Source organism: Protomyctophum parallelum (assembly GCF_964188405.1).
Source record: "Protomyctophum parallelum genome assembly, chromosome: 21".
NCBI lineage: Eukaryota > Metazoa > Chordata > Actinopteri > Myctophiformes > Myctophidae > Protomyctophum > Protomyctophum parallelum.
The window spans coordinates 27,051,102-27,072,584 of NC_139713.1; the positions used below are offsets into that span (position 1 = coordinate 27,051,102).

Here is a 21,483-nt window from a genome sequence, read left to right on the forward strand (position 1 = left end):
CTTAATTCTATATATTTTGACGTGTGAGGAATAGCATATCTACAAAATAGCACGCTCCTACAAGCTCACAACATGTGAGCTTGTAGTATTGATAATTTGACTATTTAAAAGAAAAGTCCCGAAAGCCCTTTGACATCTTTGCACACATGAGGTCAGCTGTATGCTAATAATTGTGCTGCTTTAAACCCCAATTTAAGTGTAAATGCTTCTGGCGAAATGTCCTTCTGCCTGATAACACAATATTCAGTGTTAAATCATATTTAACTAGAAAAAGTGCCCTTCTGGGCACAGGTCTCCACCAGGTTATCCACAGATCCGTGCAGTTAGAGGTAAAAACACTTTTCGGCCAGTTATAGCGCCACCTTGAGGCTGAGTTGAAATTGTTCATGTGGCATTTCGTCCTCGGCCTAGTGGAAATGTGCGTGCACAATTTCACGGAAATCACGCGATGTGTTCATGATTTGCAGCATTTTGTTTGAAACTGAGCACTCCTGTGAACTTTGGAAGCCAATCTTAACCAATCAGGATGGAGTCTGAGAAATCTGAAAGACCCGTTTTGTTGAATGGCTCTAGAGAGACTGTGTACCAATTTGCGTGATGTTTGGACAAAATCTGTAGGTGTACTGTGAAAAAACTTGTTTTGCACAAAGCGGCCTCCTGGTGGCGCTATAACAGGCCGTTCTGGAAAGTTTGGGGCAGAGGTTCATGGTTGGCATCCAGGGAGTGTGTGTGCAAAATTTGGCGTCGACCGGGTTAACGGTGGCTGAGATTAGCTGGTCACGGACGGACGGACGGACGGAGTGCAAAACATACTCTCCCCATGCCTTCGGCTGGTGGAGACAATTATTATGCAAGTAAGTCTTCACGTGATGTTCCATCATGATTGTGTGCGTTTCAGACCCCTCACTTTGTAGTTATTGCTACAACCACCACCAGAGGGCGTTGCTGTAACAAGTACTACAGGGACATTGTTAAAAGTAAGTTAACACAATGTTTGGCAAGTAGAACACACAACCATGTTGTTTGGAATTGTTAGTAAAATAAATGAATAAGTAAGAAAGAATTAATAGAATAAACACAATAGGCCTACTACTAAAGCAGCAACCACAGTGACATGGTAAGCTACTCAGTCTTTGCATTATTGTCTTGCTTCATTTCTATACAATCTCTGACTTTATGGATGATATTGAGAATGAAAAATATTTATTGTAATGCTATTCTTGTGACTGCAAAGCAAAGATCTTTGGTTGCCTAAATGAGAGTAAAGGGCCAACATCAGTTACACACAGACATCTGTCTTTACAATACTGAGAGATAGGTTTCAGTTTGTGTGCCCCTAGGCTTATGGTGGGGGGTGACTGACATCCCCATCCCATCTGTTCCATCCAGTCTCTCCGACTCCATCCGTCGCGTTGTGAGCTTGTATACATCGGCAGGTTTCTTTATTTGATAGGCCAACTAATGTTGGACAAAGTACTCAACCCCACTAGTAAAATAAAGTATTGTAGGTCAAATGTTAAGCTACTCAGCACAGCATAGCCTACTGCAAGAGAGTTACTTTGCTCAGTCCAATTTATACTTGAGTAGTTAAGTACTGGAGTGTAGTTATACTTGCCAAAAGTAACCTTCATGCATTTAAAAATAGTACTTATTAATTCAAGAGTACAATAATTAAAATACACACACACACACAGCGCATATATATATATATATATATATATATATATATATATATACACACTGGTAATTCACATAGGGGGAGGGAGGCACCGTTACCCCCCTCCCTCCTCCCCCCATGCTGATCTCATTGTTTTTAGCAGAGGTTTCATGGTCCCGGATTCATGGTCCCGCGACGACCCGTCTCTCTGTTGGTCTGTGTGCTTTGTGAAAATAGCCGATCTAAAAGCTCACCGGTTTACTCAAGACGACGCGTCGTGAGCTTGTAGATCGGGCGCGCGACACCGTCGTACGACGAGGTTCTATAGCAGGCTTTTGTTTTGTGTCGAGTCGAGCAGCAGAGAGGGGGAGCTCAGCCGAGGCGACTCAGGCGAGCAGCAGCAGACTAGCAGAGTAGTGTGTGTCTGGGAGCTCTGGATGGACCATCTGTCTAGCAGGCTACACACAGCACAGTAGGCTCCCCCACCATAGACACAACAAAGGATCCAGGATGGTCTTGGTACATGTCGGATATTTGGTTCTTCCCGTCTTCGGTTCAGTTAGAAACAGAGGTATGAGTTCTGAAATATTTATTTTATTGTATTAATTATGTCCCTATTAACATTTCACAGACCCGGCTATCATCATTTCAACGCCGATGATCGCACACAGTAATGTAAATGTGAACATAGTATTGACACCTGCTAGCCCCAATCCAAGCATCAGTAGTATCAGCAATCAGCATGATGCTAAACTTGCTAATATGATGATCGCCCCGAATTAATCGAAGCCGAAGCGATCGTGCTGTTTTTTGTTTTTAAGATTATGTGAAGCTCCGTTTTGAGATATCGTTTAGACGTTAGATGAATACTTGGGCCTGTTATTAACACGCAGCTGTCATTGATCACATAGCTAGCACTGTTGATGCTACTTGGCTACTAGCCGTCTGTCAGCTGTGTGTGCAGTGTGCACAACAATGGCTCATCGTGCAGCGTTTTGTTTTGGTGGATTTGAATTCATTTATACGGTGTTTATATTCATATTAAACCGTTATATTGATTACTGCTATTGATCTGCTCACAATCAAATGTGGGCTCATCTTGGTCAATGGCCATGTTCTGCAATTTGGACAAGCTCAACCTTGTTTTAATTTAATTAAGATCCCCAGTTTGATATGCACTAAGCCATGCCATGGACATCCATTTCATGTTTGTTTTTGTTTTTTAAATCTCTGAGACGGTCCCTATGTCTACTAAAATATGTTACTGTTACCCTGAGGATCTACAAATCGAAGCTAATTAACCTGTAAGGGTCCTTTTGGTTTAATTTGCACACTCAGAGTTACAGACCTGTAAGTGTCTATTTGGATCCCAACTGTCAATCATTTAGCTGGGGGACCCCCTCAAGGACCACTGTGGGTCCCGACCCACAGGTTGAGAACTACACTGGCCAAGACGAAATTGACAACCATACCGGTTTCTCCTGCAAATTGGCAGTTTAATCTGTGTTCCAATTTAGTCCTTTTGCCCTCTCACTTGTGATTACATCAGTTTATTTAGTACAGTCAAAAAGGTTTTCAAAACGCTTCTATGGTTGTAACTCCCTCTGCAGATGTCATGCATGCGTGAGCTGTTTTCTTATAAATGGGTTCATTAGGCTACTTTGGTGTTTCAAAAAAGACCCCGAAATAATATGGCTATGTGACAGAGGGAACATCTGATTTACATTTTCATACTGTAGGTTAGGTTAGGTACTGTGAACGTGCTCAAACTGTGAATGCATGATCACAACTGACCCCCACTCCCTAGACACACACACGTGTGCACAACTGCACACACACACACACACATTTTGTCGATGCAAGCAGAAATACACTTCACACTGGCCAAAGTATCACCCACTATCACAGAAGGCTATCTGTGCTGATTGTAATAATAATAACAACAATAATAATGACATGCACTTAAAAAAATACATGCAAGTAGCGCCAATGATTTCATTGTGCTTTTATTTGTGTTCTTTTTTCCTGTTCCATAGTATGGAGGCTGGCTCTACATTCCGCCTTTCTCAGACCTTTGTCCCCCTCCATTGTGTAGCTAACGATCATCTGCTGCTGTGCTCCGCCGTAGCCTCTGCCTGTTCTCTGCATCTAGCTGTTATTGTGACCCCCCCTTCTTCCATACTTCCTCTTTTCCATCTGAAGACGACATTGGCATTTTAAAACTGATTCATAATCGTATCCTTCTGTGTAACTAAACTAAAGAATAACACCTTTCTGTAGAAAACAGTTTGTCTTTTTTTTAAACTGTCATGTTGCTCTTTAGTAAAAAAAATAATAACCCATTGTAGCTTTTAGATTTTGACAACAAAATGTCATTGTTGTGATTCTTCCATTCCGTGTGGATAGACTACATTCTGCTGTAAATTTCTGTAAAGTGGATACATTTTGACCCCCTGATTCGATTACAGCCGGGCTTGATCGAACTCTTTGGATAGTTGTCTCTCCATTCCCTTAAAAGGTGCATTGTACGTGCAGCTTTCATCATCAATTGGCAGCCCCATTAAAAAAATAAAATAAGGTCACATTATCTGCAAATAACTGCTATAATTAACAGCAAAATGATGTGTGTGCTTTTAACCAAGCATCCCAATTTTGGGCATGTCATTCTTAGCGAAAACTTTACAAAACAGTGAAAATACAAGCTCAGAATGTGTTCCAAGTGCACCACGCTCTGAGCTTGTAGATCTGCTATTGTCGCTATATTTGAAACATGGTTTAAGGTTAATGTTTTCCGTTGGAAATGGTCACCTCTGTCTGATGGTCCAGTGCACCTGTCGGTACAGTCCTAATCCTCCCCATGTGTGACAGTCTTTGTTCCTACTAGTAGAATGTGGCCATTCAGCTTGTGGTCACAGTAAATTGGCGAAACATAGGCCTAACGTATCTCGCCGCTTTAAAAGTCCCTTCTGAGCCACTGTCATGCCCCATGCTCACCTTATAACCCTAACCCTCCCAAACAGTGGGTCGGGACCCATTTTGAGGTCCTGGACCCATTTTAATGGGTCAGGAGTAAATATCAATTTCCCCCCCTTTTCCTATATTTTCCTTTTACAGTATTATTTCAAAATAGAAAAAAATCTGAGGAATAAAATATATGTATATAAAAAAATCATTACGTTTCAGGGAAAAAAAGTAGTAATTATAGCAGATCTGCTATTTTCACTATAGTTGGGGTCCCAGGGGGAGACATCAAATTTCTCTTTTGGTTCTCGAGCTATGAAGTTCAGGAACCCCTGCCCTATAAAATCCACCTACAGAATGCTATCCATTTTACAGGGATGTGAATATATCCTGCACTGCTGTAGAACTCCTTCTAGAAAAAAATGTCTATATTCTTTCTTCTTTTTTGTTGTTATGGTTTCCTACCTTTTGTTGTTGTATTATTTAGGCCCTAATGCATGATCATTTTTTTTCTATTTTGTTTTTTCCCATATTGAACAGCAGATCCTAATGTAATCTTTGTGTAGAGATTGTCCCTGCTGTACCGAAATGTGTGCTGTTTAGCAATTCACATCTACTCATTGGATGCTGCTTCTGTTTCTGTTAACCCTACAGAAAGCATGACTGGGCCTTGCCTTTTGTCTTTATTTGCATGAAATTATTATGGTTATAGGGTATATTATTACTTTTTATCACACATTGCAACACAACTAATATTTTCCAATAAAGACTGTAGTATCTTTCCTAACCTCAGTGTGCTCTCTGCTGATTTCCATGTGTGACCCCCCCCCCCCTCCCCTCCCAACTATATGTTCTCACCAAGGCTCATTTATACTTTGTTGTTGAATGGCCACGTCATATGCCAAAAATGACATTATTTGCTATTATTAACTGAAAAGTTAAACAAAATATATAGTGTAGACGTGACCAGCGTCATCTACACTTTTTTCCCCCAGTTGAAATGATATTGTCTGTCATGAGGAAATAGCAGATCTACAAGCTCCAGTGAGCTTGTAGATTTTCGGCGTGAGACGCCCATTGTACACAACAACGTATAAATCAGGCTTAAATGAGCCCATAACCACTTAAACCCCAGCATCCATATTCTGGGAAAACCATTGCAGAAAATAGGCTATCGATAAGATCTCAACATGTCGCGTTGTGACCTTGTCAAATGGCTATTTTCAGCAAAGATATTTAATGTAGATTAAGATTAGTATGGGGTTTTTCAGCAAAGATATTTAATGTAGATTAAGATGAGTATGGGGTTTAAGTGGGTTAAAGTAGTCTCCTGTCCATACTGTCTGTGCTGTCATTTCTTAGGTGTGTGACAGAGCCACTTCAAGGGGCCACTCCTTTCTTGGGGTCAGTTGCAGCTGAATTAGTTGCTCTTGCCAGAAAACGGAGGATTTTTTATATTTACATCATGTCATTATTAACATTTCAATCTTTTCCTCTCTGTCTCATGCCTTTTTGAATCCATATTCTGTCGGGGAACATTGACCAAAATAGCAGATCTACAAGTTTACAAGATAGTGTACATGGAAAGTACAGTACAGTTGCAATTCAGGTAAATCTTTAACTAAGAATACAGGGGTTCGCTTTAAATTGTTTCATGTATTGACCACTACAAATTATACTTTTACAGTTTAGTCAAGTTTTTCATCGTATGGCAAAAGCAGCATTGGATTTATTCTAATAATTTTATTTTTTTGGTACGAATTGGAGATTTATTTTTAAAATGTTTTGGAAAATGTTTCCCAAAATATAGGGACGTGAGGGCATCAGACAATCGCATTACTAAGGCTCTGCCTTGGTGCTATTGTCTGATCTGATGCTCATTTGCAAGTAATTCATGCTCTGCTCTGAGGCCAGTCAGTCTGAATTATACCATATTGTCATTGTCGGGCAGATAACTTGTATCTATTGTGTTTTTTTCCCTTCCCTACTCTTTCTCGTACGACAATGTCACACACAAGTTGCAAAAATAGTCGATCTACACTATTACACGATCACAATAGATCTGATATTTTTTAAAGTGAAAGTGGTGTGTCTAGTCTGTACTATAGGGTTAATAAATATATATATGTCAATATCAGGTAACTGACTAAATAACACCGGTTCACCAGATCTTTTATCCCCAGTGGTGGTTTTGGACTTGCAAGGTTTCCACCCAACAGCAACAATATATATGACACAAACTGTGTCCTCAGATTATTGACATTTGTCTTGCAAAAAGATTAATAAAAATAACACAGCTAAACAATTCAATCCACCTGTCCCTACTATTAAAACAAGTCTATACTATTCTACTATGCTACTATTCTAATACCATTCTATTACAATTCGACTATTGTCACTACTATACTATTAAAATAAGGCGTTAAATGAGTTGCTGATGCAGATTGTCACGTCGTTGATGATATTAATAGATACATTTAATGTTATAATCACGAGAATTGGTGTAGCTTGTGGCTTATGCGAACATACATGAATACATATTAGCTCAAATAATCATTGATATTCTGAATTAAGGTACATCTGAAACTCAAATCTCTGGTTACAAATCTACACAAATCACCATATTGCAAATGGTTACATCAGATTGTTTGAAGAGAAACCCCCATTCAAGGCATGTAAGGTTCCATGGATGCTGAAAAACATCACCGACAAGGTCCTTGTCTTCCACACAGGACCATGCAACCGATTGGCTACAATGTGTGTGTGTAGTACAATGATTATAGGGTGCTACAGTTAATCAAACAAATTGATTTAAATAATAGAATAGTGTGTATCGTGATACTGCTTGAAAGAAATATTGTGATATTATATTTTTCCATATCGCCCACCCCTACACGATGCCATCGTAAAATGAAATGAAATTTAAATGAAATGGGTTAATCAGACCAATTGATTTAGTCAATTATAATACAAGAAAATATATTTATTATATATTGAATGCCACGCAAACACGTTCTTGATTATTGGATTAATAAAAATAAATTAAGCAATAGAATAATCACAAGAAAATAATTGACAGTTGCAGCTCTATATTATAAGCAGGATAATCTGTGAAAGAACACCGATTCTCCATTGGACTGGCGCAGTCACGGGTGGGATAGTATTGTGGGGGGCTGCCTGTCATTCATCTGCAGCCACATAGTGGGGGAGGGGCTGTGAAGAGGCACATGCATGTGCCATGTGGACAGATCTGCACCAGTCAGGAGATTTAAGCCTGATTAGTTGTCGCCCACACAGAAAATGGCAGGTCTAAAGCACTTACGTGTTACGTGTAGATATGGCATTTTCAGTTAACTCAACACTCAAGGCAGAGGTATCATTAGTAATCATGTCATGGCTGCTGTCAGGAGCACTGCAGTGTGTGTTATGGAATATTAATATTTTAAATCGAGAACAAGTTATGGGTTACGCTCAGCCGTACTGGGTTCACTCACTGCTTTAATACTACTGTGACATTTAATCTGCCCTCAGAAGTGGGTGAATGTGCTTTGAAATTATTTCCCTCTGGACCATTCAACCCATAAATCTGCCATTTCTGCTCTAATTGTTCAGACAAACATTGTGGGTTCACTCCACAGCTCACACCAAGTGTCACTGGGTTTATGTTCCCCAGGGCTATGTCCAGTGAAAAACAATGTTGGCAGCAATAGTAATATGAATTATGATTAGAGATAGTGAAAATAGAATACTTAACTTTTTTTTTTACCCATTCAATACCTTAAAAGTAATTCAGCATCCACTTACTCTTCAACGTTATTCATTTGTAGAAGTAGACCAAGTAGGCTATATTCACATTCACAATGTCAGCACATGTCAACTATTGATATTTGGTCCACAAATTGTAATAACATTTTAAGACGTACAGTGCGTATCGCCTGCTTGTATAGTGAATGGCATATTTTTAAAGTGAGAATTTAAGGATTGCATGAACAAATCCCAGTATATTCAAGTACTCAAAACTCCCTCAAATTGTAAGCGATTTCTGTTGTTGTAATGTTACACATTGTGATGTTTTAATCATCACATTTATTATTTACATATTATGTTTCCTTGTATTAACCTCAGCATACAATATGAAGGAGTCTTTGCTTCAGTCTTGTTTGTAGCTACAGTACATGGCACATGGCATCTTCATGCATGATGACACTGTGGATTTTGGAACCAGGATGTCACCTCCACAGTGAGGACAGATCACTCGCCTGATTGGTCCCGTCTGTGTTGAGGGGCTGCTGTAGACCCCCAGGTGGTAGCTGCGGTCTGCCCCCAAAAGTGTTTGCCTTGTATGATCGACCTGTGATCTGAAAAGTACTTAAGGGCCTATTTTCTTATCCCTAAACTTCTTTGCCTTTTTTTCCCCCCACAATTTAGATTTTTTTTCAAATAGCCAGTTGAACCATTTTCTTTGAACCAAGGAAGCAGTTACTTAGCCTACTCAGACTGCATATTCGACAATCAACAATCTGGAGAGAGTATGGCAGTTGGGCACTAAAAGGGCACTCAAAGGTAAATAAAAAAGAAACAATTTTCAGTTTGCTCTTGAAATATTGGCAGGGGCCGTTGTTCAATGACATTTGGAATACGCCTGCACATCCTGGAACACTCCCTAAAAATCTTTAAACATAATTGGCTAGGTAGATCCTTAAACTATCACAGAACACATCTTCTACAAGCTCATCAAGTGGCTCAGTATGGAGGAGAGAGTAGTAGTAGTACTAGAACATGTTAAAATGTGGTTCACAAGATTGTAAACAATGTGTAGTACACAAATATGATATCAATGCAATTACTTTATTTACTAAGGTTATTACAGAAGCTACACCAAGTTGTATCAGGTTCCATATATATCCCATGTTGTCTTTGTTATTTTAGTTGTGTTGTACATTGGAAATTCTATGAATGTATTCATTATTGATTTAAATCTGTCAATAATTCTCTACTATATTTTTGTCAAAGATGTCAAGTCAAACTAGAAAAAAGTGCTCCTCTTAGCTGATGGAGTTAGCTGGTCTCCACCAGGTCCGCCAGGTTATTGTGGGCCAGCAATGTTTGGAATACATCAATCAGGATGAATGAAAAATCTGACAGATCAGTCTTGATCACTTGACTATAGATTAGCGTAATGTTTGGACAAAATTTGTAAGAGTAATATTAAAAAAGTTGTTTTGCAAAACTGCACTGTGATCTGAATATTGCTCGGCAGAGATTTGTCCTTGGTCCCTAGGGAGTGTGTGCAAGTATAGGTAAAAACGCTTATTGGTGCAAGTATAGGTAAAAACGTGAATCGGCCATGTTATAGCACAATCATGAGCCTTTGGCCTGGCGGAGACGACAAAAACTTGGATTATGTACCCACTACCCAGGCTATTCTATTGGTAGGGCTCCTTTGCATTTGACATGGTCCATGGTCTACTTGTTTTCCCGTCCCATCCCCAACAGGCTGGAGTCTTCCCCCTGTCCTAGATGGCCAGAGGACTGGATGGCCATATAGGCTTACTGGCAAGCCTGGCTATATTCAATATTTCTGACAATTTGTGACTTATTTTTTTCCTTTTTTGCCTATGACATTCCCAAAATAGGCACACCAGACTGAAAGTGGTACCACTCCTCAATATTTTCTCATTTTCAAATATAGTAGCTGATTTATCATACAACAAAGTATACACTATAAGGCTTAAGGAAAGCAGCTGCTTTTCTCAGATCCAGCTCTTCTCATTTCTTCCAGTCTTCCGTGCTCACTCCCAGGCTTAGTAATGGATATTGATTATTTGGCTTTGAACCAGCAGTATGCTGATTCAGCGAGATTACTATAGTCTCCTGTTCTTTCGAGAGAGGACAACAAGACAGACCTGTCCTCACCCAGTCTGCAGCACTGGATAAACAATATCTGCCTGGTTAATACTGTTTGATAACGTGACATTATCACCAAGCCTACACGTATACCTTAATATCATGTTTAATAGGCTACTGTAATAACTGACACAAGGCCGATTTGCAAATGCCCTCTAAATCAGTAGTTCTTTCACTTTTTCGTAATTCGACGTTATTCCAAATGTTTCACTTTCCCAGTTTCAATGGATTAATATACCGTTAGTGCACTTTGACTACATTTTTATACCTAATAGGTCATGCAACACGCATCATCCGGGCAGTCCAAGTGCTGAGGGCTAAGCAAGATAGTTCAAGGTTGAGTTTTATTGTGACACCTTGTGTAGAGGTACACAAGAGTAAAACCTTTTTTTTTTTTTGTCGTTCAGGTAATGCAGTAGGTAATAATAATGAAGAACAAAGTAGAAAGGGTGAACAAAAAGAGTCGTTATACTGATAATAAAATGGAAACCAATAAAATAAAAATAAAACATAAATAAATAATAATACAGTAGCCTATGTAGTATGTACAACGTGCACATGAGCTTGGTATATTACACGTCACCAAAATAATATTCATGTTTTCAGTAGAAATGTTAAAAATACCAGAGTAAATAGATGTGTGTTCCGTTGCCTACTAAGTACAACAAAATCTATTTGATTGACCAGCCACAGACAAAACAAGCCGATCCTTTGTGCTCTGGAGATCTTGTTGGACTCGTGCTGCGTGTAACGGAGCTCTGTCTGTGTCTCGTCCACTGACCCATGAGGAAGACCATCTTGGCATTTAGTGTTGCTCCATAGGGGTCTTTGTGATTTTGTCCATCTGCCGCTTCATCTGTCTTGTGAACCCAATTCCTGTTTGAGGTCACTCCTCTCTTTTTGTTCTGTACTCTATTGTGCAATGTACAGTGTAGGCCTACAGTAGTATGTGAATACTGGTGAAAAATATCAGATCTACAAGCTAAAACACATCACATTGAGACCTGTTTCAAGCTCGGCTATATGGAAGATCTCCCTTATAATGACGTGCCCAAAATGGGGACGCCGGGATGAAAGTGGTTAATGGTTTGTATTTCATTTGTGTGTGTGTGTGTGTGTGTGTGTGTGTGTGTGTGTGTGTTCAAGGTACATCTATTGTGTAGTTTTGTCCGCATCGTTTAGGCTTCATGAATGTAATGACTCACTTACAAATATTGCATATTATATCATTGTCTGTGTGGTCTTAATTCTCACTGCTTGTGTTTATGTCCTGTGCATGTATAGGAGCTCACTTCACCAGGCATCAACACAGCCATGCTACCTCCTGCCGACACTTTCACCTGCAGGCCGCTCCACAGCAAGCGTCCATCTCGGCCGACTTCTCCTTGGGACATGCCGCCAACCAGCAGCCTCCCGCCCCCCAGACAGCCCTGCCCCCCCACCTGCCCCCGGCGCACCACCCGTCCCTCGCGGCCCTGCCAGCCGCCTCCCAGTTCCAGGACGTACCGGCGGGGCCTCCATTCCTACCTCAGGCCTTACACCAGCAATACCTCATCCAGCAGCAACTGCTTGAGGCGCAGCAGCGCAGGATCCTCCCGCAGTCCAGGTGTGTGTGTGTGTGTGTGCGCGCGCGTGCGTGGTTTTGGGCGAAGAGATTTGGGGCTCTATTTTCATCCATGCTAAACCTCTTATCCCTAAACTACTTTGCCTTTTTTACTAAAACATTTTTGAATAGTTAAAATAGCCAATTTATAAGCTCACAACGTGTCGATTTGTAGATCAGCTAGTTGAACTATTCGAAAATTATTTTCAAAATCGTAAAAAAGGCAAAGTAGTTTAGGGATAAGGGGTTTAGCATGGACGAAAATAGAGCCCTTGGTTTAGAGAGTACTGACCCAAAATCAGTAGCCCAAGTATAGAGGACCCTGGTGGTCAAAGTTTGGTATTAAGTGGTTAATGAATTTCTTTGCTCTCCACAGGAGAACCCAGGAGCGTGTTCCTCTGAATGCTCATCGGCTACGCTCAGGCTATGAGTTCTCTCCAGGGCTCCATGTTCCACAGCCGTTGACGCAGCAGCCCCGCTACCTGGCTGAAGGCACAGACTGGTCAGTCACTGTTACAGATCAAATGGTTGCCCCTCCCTCCGCATCTCTAACTGTCTGCTAGAACATGTGTTCACTGTTGCCATTGATTTGGTGTGATGTGTATCTCCAGGGATCTCAGTGTGGACACTAACCTCCCTCACCACCAGTACCAACTACAGCAGCTTCCACAGCATTACCAACATTACCTGGCCTCTCCTAGACTGCACCACTTCCCCAGGAACACATCGTCTGCACAAGTGGTATGTTTCAAGGCAATTCAAGGCTTCACGCGCACAGGGTCATTGATAGAAAACAAGTCATTTTGAGGGTGAACTAGCCCTTTAAGGGGCTTGGTTGACATAGTAGAATAATTGTGTCATTCTCTTGTCCTTGCCAGGTTGTACATGAGATCAGAAACTACCCGTACCCACAGCTCCACCTTCTGGCACTACAAGGCATAAACCCTTCACGGCACGCCACTGCCGTCCGGGAAACCTATGAGGTAGACCAACCTAGCTGTTGTAGTTTGATCCAATTTAGATCAGTGGTTCTAAAATCTAAATAGTAAATGGTGCATTTATATGGCACCTTTTTCCAAAGCGCTTTACATAGATTGTGTATTACATTCACCCACACGTTAATATACACCAATGACGGCTGGAACCATGCAACTGCAAGGCACCAACCTGCACATCGGGAGCAATTAGGGGTTCAACTCCTCAAGGACACTTCGACACTAACTCTGGGGGAGCCCGGGATCGAACTGGGAACCTCACGGTTTATCTAACAAACATTTGATAATTGTGAAGATGTTCAAACATAGCAGTATATGTTGGCTGTGAGCCATAAGGGGGTTGAAATGATTGTGATGCTGTATTAACACATTTACCCTGGGACCACCTGGAGCCCCCTCAAAGACTCCTGAAGTTGACTCTTGAAGTTGTACATTTGGCTCCAATAATACAAAGCAATGTCTGAAGACTTGTTAGAATGTTGTACTAGTGTCTATATAGTATCACATCATATTTATGCAATGTTCTATTTCTTGAACTGACCCAGGAGCTGCTGCAACTTGAAGATCGTCTGGGAAGTGTGAGCAGAGGAGCCGTCCAGACAACCATAGAAAGATTCACCTTTCCACACAAATACAAAAAGGTAGATAAAAATGTAATTAAGAGTGTACAAATGGAACCAATTTGTACACTCTGAGTTACAGACCTGTAACAGTCCGTTTTCTTTGGTTTCTATTTTTTTTTTTTTTTTTTATAATTTTTATCCCACGATTTTGTAACCCATTTTTCACCCCTGTGTCAATTATCTAATGTGATCCTGGGCTCTACACACCCTCCGCCAACCTGGGGAGAGCAACGGACTTGAACTCATGCTTCCTTCATGCCTGAGTGTCCAAGTTGCTCCTTTACACCTGACAGGGGGGAGTTTCCCTGGTTGGACGTAGCGCGTGGAAGGAACACGTTATTCCAACCAGTTCCATTCCCCTCCATCAGGCGCCCCGGCTGGCCAGGGGGAGGCAGTTTAGAGACCAGGATTACTGCATGTTTTTGTGAGGGTACCTACCCTAGGGGACACGGGGAGAACATGCAAACTCCACACAGAAAGGCCCTTTCGCCAACACCGCCTCGGGTATGGGCACTGATGACGCGGAGGAGGAAACACGCCGCCAGCACCCACAGCGCCCCGAGCGGGAATCGAACCCAGGACCTTCTAGCTGTGCCCCGCTTTGGTTTCTATTTGTGACTATTAATCATTTAGCCCTCCCCGAACCTGCACATTGATGATGGTCCCTTTTCCACCAAAACAACTCTGGTTCCGTTCTATATTCTTGGAACCTTGGTGCTTTCACGGAACCGGCGGCCATTTGGTTCCAGTTCCAAACCAACTTGTAAGGTTCTGAACCAATTCATTTTCAGGCGGGAAAAGAAGAACTGAACCGGTTCAACTGAGAACCAGTGTTCTGTGTGGAGTTTGCATGTTCTATCCGTGTCCCCTAGGGTAGGTACCCTCACAAAAAAGATGCAGTAATCCTGGTCTCTAAACTGCCTCTGGAGGGGAAAGGAACTGGTTGGAATGTTCCTTCCACGTGCTACGTCCAACCAGGGAAACTCCCCCCTGTCAGGTGTGAAGGAGCGACTTGGACACTGAAAAATGGGTTACAAAATCGTGGTATAAAAACTATAGAGGAAAAGAGAACCAGCGTTCCAGTAATACACTGTTTGACCCTAGCTTGGCTGGGCAATGTTGAAGTCGTCTCCCTACTGGTCAAAACCTGGTACTGCAGGCAGGCTGGGCCCATGTTCAATTTATGACTGAATCGTGACGTAGGACGTACACAAGAACAGCGTGAGGGGTACTATGATGGGAGCCAACCAATCATATCAACGCTCGAGGGGTACTACCCAGAAGACTTAGTTGTTCTTCCAGGTGCTTCAAAACGCCATTGAGCAACTTCCATTGAAGTGAATAGCAGGGGACGGGGCTGTCGCTCCCCAATCCGTTCTCTAGATATATTATAGTTCTATGGTTTGACCCCCATATTCTCTTTTTGTGCATTCCGTTTGGCCCTCAGAGAAAGCCCCTGGACTTGAAGATCAGAGAATACGAGGAGGAGACGGACGTGGATGAGAAATGTACCATCTGCCTGTCCATGCTGGAGGACGGAGAGGACGTCAGGTGAGACGACATTTTCACTGGGATGGTCTCTTAAGCCTAAACCGCACCAATGTTTTGTGTGTTTCGGTGTGGTTGACCTTAAAACTGTTTTGTCACAAGGTGTTGCGACAGGTTGCATTGGTGCGGTTTGGGCTTTACTCTTCCCCTGTATCCTATTCATGATAGCATGCCTGTAGTGTAGGCCTAGTCCAGAGCCTGGCCGATACATAAGCTTGGTATGATCAATATATCATCCCAAGCTGATGTATCGGCCAATTATAAATGTAAAACATGGATATAGACCCCTCCTCGGACAGCTGATGTAATGTCAGCATTCCCAGACCCCCTCAAGACAGCTGAGACTAGAGGTGTTACGATATGCTCTCTCTCTCTCTCTCTCTCTCTCTCTCTCTCTCTCTCTCTCTCTCAGGAGACTTCCCTGCATGCATCTCTTCCACCAGGGCTGTGTGGACCAATGGCTGGTCACCAGCAGGAAGTGTCCCATATGCCGTGTTGACATCGAGACACAGCTGAACCCTGACAGCTGATGACCCGCCCGAAATCCCACATGTCAATCACCCCGCCGTGGTTCCAATGTTCCGTTCCACATGGTCTGCTGGCCCCTCCCCCTCACTGGGTGCTTTGCCAAAATGTCTCCAGATGTCACATGACATGATCGCACGATCACATGACCACTCACTCTGACTCATGCTTACTGAGCCAAGCCAGGATTGTTAACTTTATGTAATAAGAGGCTGCTGGAAATTCTCCCGATATAGAAGCACATCCCCTCAAACACATTATGCAAACATACATACGGTACACACACACACACACACACACACACACACACACACACACACACACACACACACACACACACACACACACAGTACAATGAGGACTATACATGCATACATACAAACATATGTACACTGGACTTACTCGTAGCTTGCTTGTTATAAGTGGGGTGTTGTTAGTGTAGTGTTGTACTGTTGTAGGCAGCCTGGGCAGTGTAGCATGTTCTTAAAAAGCCATGATTTCAAACTCTGAGCGTGGAGAACGCGCAACCCCACCTCCAGCCAGATGCCTTCTCTCGCCCTCTCTATTCCTTCCTCAAACGCACTGGTGACATCATGTATTTTAAGCCTGACACCGGCATGCGGCGAAAATAACTACATAACTATATCTACAAGCTCCAAACGCGGTGCATTGTGGCACGTAGCAAATTGGTTGATCCGCTATTTTTGATGTTATACACATATAGGCACAGGCTGGTTTTTTGAGAATTGTTGCCAGTAACGACATGCCCAAAATAGGGACACCACCAGGGTTAATGTGGTTGATAGGAACTAAATGGCCTGCTGCCATATGTGTCTCCAGATCATTCATGGTGGTGGTAGTAGTAGTAATAGTTATAGTAACAGTAACAGTAGCAGTGTCCAGCAAGTGATATTCAGTGGTCCCATCACTTTATAGAGGAGAGCACTAGATGAGTGTCCAGTTCAATTGCACCCAGCTTGTAGTCTTTTTGCATCACAATTGTTCACATTTGAAATTGTGGTGTCACGTGAAGAAGGTCTCCTTCACTGCTGTGAGGGCTAGGGATCGAGTTTTCGTGTTCAAAGTTAAAATACGCAGGTAAAAAGTGTTTTACCAAAATACATTTCACCATAGCGTAGCTTGACCTGATTCACTGGTGCGTGTGTGCGTGTGTGCGTGTGTGTGTGTGTGTGTGTGTGTGTGTGTGTGTGTGTGTGTGTGTGTGTGTGTGCGTGTGTGCATGCACACGCGCACGCATATACCGCCTGTGCACACTGCCCCACTGTGTAGATGTATAGAGTATACTAAAGTGTGGGTGTGTGCAACAAATCCTTAAGTATGAATTGAAGTGTGTGTCAAGGCATCATTCTATAAGTTTCTGTGGCCAGATTAATTACATGAATTTATATAATCCAAAGCCAAAAAAGGACAAAAAAAAGGAAAATGTATTATACAGTATGAACTATTTTAAGGGCCCATCCCCATCATTCACTACAGTAACAGGGTACAGTAAGGCTAAAGGAGGCTATAGATGCTGTCCTGACTGACATAAGTGCTCTGGCTGAAAAATGTAGTAAATGCATGTTTCATTGTAGACATGGGCTGTTGGCTTCTGTACCATTCCTTTAAACTAAGGAAGGTGCACGGTTGTCTGTGCATGACTTAATTAAGCCTAATTTATAAGTAGCTTTTTTACTTACCTGTCGACGACAGTGTCGCTATCGAAAAACAACATATTTACAACAACAAAAAAACGCAATGCTCCGCGACACTGACGTACGACACAGTTTAAATTAGGCTTTAACCTGAGCCTGCGACTATCTCCTCGATGCTAACGAACAAACTTAAATTCGAGCACGATGTCTGTGTGGCTGTATTGCTGACTTGTAGCGTGTGTTCATCCTGTCCTCTTGGTGGCAACGACGATGAGTCCTGTTGTGATGTTTACCTTATTGCCTAAAGAACAATTAAGCACATGTGATGATAGATATAGCAACAAATGTTTTTCTTTGGTATTGCATTTGCGTTGGTTTCAGTATGTTTATGTATAGAAACACGCAGTGTTTGAATCAGAGTGAGGAGCTTGTGTATTTACCTAGTGTTTGTTGTGTGACGGATCTCCCCCCATGGTTGCTATGCTGGTTGCTATGCTGTATTGATAGATCAACAATGTAGAATGTTGTACGACGGAGGCAGTATCTCTCTCACAGTGTATATAGACTTGATGGAGCACAATCTTTATGCCAGGAAAGCATCTTTTAGACTGATAAAAAACTGATTTTCTCGACGTTCAATAACAATATTTGCGCTTTCTTGCAATTGTTTGACCTTTTATGCCCTATTTTCCATCTTTTCAATATCACAGATTTGTGTTGAACTTGAGAGATTCCTTTAGGACCCTAACTGTCCTATGCACTGAAATGGGGGAAAACAAAAAACAAAACAAAAACGATTGGGACTAACTCCAAAGGCACGTGGGCCAAGGGATCAATTAGCAAGGATGAATTAAGACAGGCCATCTTGCTGTCTTGTGCACTGCCAGTGTTGACACTGCCTCCTGCTGTAGTGGAGTTGTTTGTGGGACGTTTTGATAGTTTACACAGGGTGTTGTCAGTTGAGATGCCTTAAGTATTTAACAATCATAATTTATTACTAACTGTAGATATTGTGGGTGCATATTTAATTTTATATAGTTTTCCTTTTTGCAATTGAATCATATTTATTTATTTAGAAATAACACAAAAATGATTTTTGGGAGAAAAAAAGAAACTGTTACCTCATTTTTGCATTGTTTTAAATGGGAATGCTTTGCATGCAGTTGTATTTTTCTGAAGACTAATGTTGAAAATTGAAAAAGCAAAAAAAAACCTGCTGTTTGATCTGCCTGAGCCGGCTGTGTGATGTTTACTGTCCTGATTTGTTCTCAGTTTTATCCCAGTGTGGCGTGCCAACAACAGCATATCTAATATCTCACATTGCAACGAGGTGCCACACACTGAAAGCTTGAAGATCTGTTATTTTGGGCACGCCACACCAGGATACAACTATGTGTAAATCACGCTTTACTGTCCTGGGCTATGATACTGAGCCTGCTATCTCTGTCTCCGTCTTTGTCTGTCTCACCAGTATGTTCGTTAATTATTTTTCTCTCGCTCTCTCTCTCGGTCTTGCTCTCTCTCTCTCTGGTGCTGTTGTGGATATTGGTTACATTCCTTTGAATGCAATCCCCTCTATGCTGTGATCTCTTAGTGAACAAACTACAGCGGAGTTCGTTGCTTCTTTTCTTTTGTATCAATTCTTCCTGTCTGGTTTTGCACTCATAGATTTAATAAGGGAACCCTCTCACTGGCATAACGCAGTATCAGTCAATATTATTATCACCATCACAGTTCTCTGCCTTTCATAATGTGCTGACTTTAAAATGACAAATCTGAAGGATGTTCCTTCTGTCTCTGTCTCTCTCTGTCAAGTTGTTTTCTGCTTTCACCATCAACATTTCTTGTGTGATAACTCGTATAAGTGCCTCACGTCTAACGTCAAAGAGATATTTCCACATTATTTAAGCCATTAATATAGCGTTGCTGTCGGACAGAAAACTCTTATCTACAGACTCCATATTTTTTACTTTTTCTTTTTCCATAGACTAATGCCCTCCTTGATCATATTACAATGAAACACAAAAGCATCAAAAGTAGCAGGTTTGGAGCTTGGTAGATCTGCTTCCATCCGACAGAGATGATAGTTAAGTTATCACATGGTCACCTTATTGTTCATATAAATGTCCAATGAAGGACTTGATTGGTGAAAGAAATCCCGAGAATTGATGAATCAAAGGTAGCATCCTCATTCTATTGTTGTGCCTTTGCTTAAGCCATATGTATACTTTGTCGGTATTGCTCACCAAAACAAAAATTTCAACTAAAAAAGTGTGATGCATCATGTCACATTTTCTTTACATATTATATTTTATAATCATGGTTACAAATTCAAATCAGACTGACTTGGGAAAATGCATTTGTCATACCATTATCAAGGTTGTTTTGCTATACTTTGATAAAAAAATTAATATTGTGGAAATATTTCTGACTACAAAGAGGCATTTTTCACCGTGTAGTACATAATTACTTTCTTTCATTTCCTTTGTTCTCTACATCTACTACGTCTATATTTCCGTGCCCCATATTCTCCTGTTTCTGTTTTCGTCTCTGAATATATTATAACAAACTTATAGTCTGTCGTACAAGGTGCCATGCACCGGAAATAGCCAATGTACAAGATCACGTGCCACATGATCAGCTTGTAGGTTGGTTATTATCGACGCAAGACACCATCTTATGATGAGGTATACATCAGGCATTAACCCATTAAGACCTGAGGCCTATTGAAAAACGGGTAGAAAAATGGATGTCCAAAACCCTTCTTTTTCTATTATTGTTTTAAAAACGATTGAAATAGTGAATATAGCCGAGCGTGCTCATAGATCTGCTATTGTCACTAGTTTTGTGTGACACTTTTATGATGAAGAAAGGCTTTAATTTATGAAAAAATATGAAATAAATGGGTTAATTAGCGTTTGATTCTAACCGTCCATTCATTCTAGACTCCATCCATTGCTTCTTCACACAATCCTCTACTGAAAGCAAAGGGCAGACAAGAGGATCTTAAAGCACAAACTTTCTAAAAATGCATGTTTTTCTCAGGTTTCAACAATATAGTCTCAATGATATATAAGTAAAGTATATGGTGAAAATATATACAAAGAATATAACAAATCAGAAGATTATTCATTTTTGCTGCTGCTTGCTTGAATCTGAAGAAAAAAAACTGAACGGAAGAAAATATCCCAAAAAGTGCCAGTGACAGGGCTGCCACCATCTTCGTATGAAAATCTGCTGTTTAGTTGTGACTGCGCAAAGGTTTTCAATATAGGATAATTTATCTCAAAATAGAATTATTTATCGTTAATATTAAAGCAATAGCTCGTTAATGATTATGCGTGTGTTGAACTGGATGAGGATATTATGGGTAAATGTTAGATTCACATTTGGTGGAATTTTGTACTTTATTTATTACTACTAATAATAATGATTTTAAAATTTGCATTGCTAAACCCAAACTGTTATGTTTGATTTTTTTTTTTCATGGCTTGTAATATTATCCTTTTGTATGTGCTCTTTTTGTAATAAATTGGATAAAAATCACACCTGTGTGAACCGAGTGGTGCAACTCCCCTCTCCCCCCCCCCTTCCTCTCTCTCTCTCTCTCTCTCTCTCTCTCTCATTAGCAGGCAGAAGGCACAGCACTACCCCTCTCTCTGTTTTTGGCGCCCCCTACTGGTATTAATAAGTGACATACTCGTGCTCATGACCACTGATACATACATAGGTGTACACGGACATTGCTGGTTGTAGGAGTGGTTGCACCACTCAAAAATTGTCTGATCTGTTCACTAAAATGAGTGACTTGAGTTAATATAAAGCAGTGGTTCTCAAAGCGGGGTCTGGGGGCCCCCAGGGGTCCTTGAGGGTTTTCCAAGGGGTTCACAGGCATATGAATTAGTTAAAATAGCATCAAAATCATACAAATGGGACCCAATGCCCCCCTGCTTGACACTCAGCATCAATGGGTTGGATTGGGGGGGTCAAATCAACTAATCAAATGATT

The 21,483-nt window shown here is 41.2% G+C and overlaps 1 protein-coding gene across 1 annotated transcript; it reads left to right on the plus strand.

Annotated features, from left to right (window-relative positions):
• Window positions 1-1,904: 1,904 nt before the first annotated feature.
• On the plus strand, window positions 1,905-21,020 carry ark2ca (arkadia (RNF111) C-terminal like ring finger ubiquitin ligase 2Ca). The gene is made up of 8 exons (XM_083794043.1): window positions 1,905-2,228; window positions 11,810-12,131; window positions 12,505-12,630; window positions 12,740-12,869; window positions 13,007-13,111; window positions 13,669-13,764; window positions 15,194-15,297; window positions 15,707-21,020. The coding sequence occupies exons 1-8, from the start codon at window positions 2,168-2,170 to the stop codon at window positions 15,822-15,824; spliced, it is 1,062 nt and encodes a 353-aa protein (XP_083650169.1). The 5' UTR covers window positions 1,905-2,167; the 3' UTR covers window positions 15,825-21,020.
• Window positions 21,021-21,483: the final 463 nt, after the last annotated feature.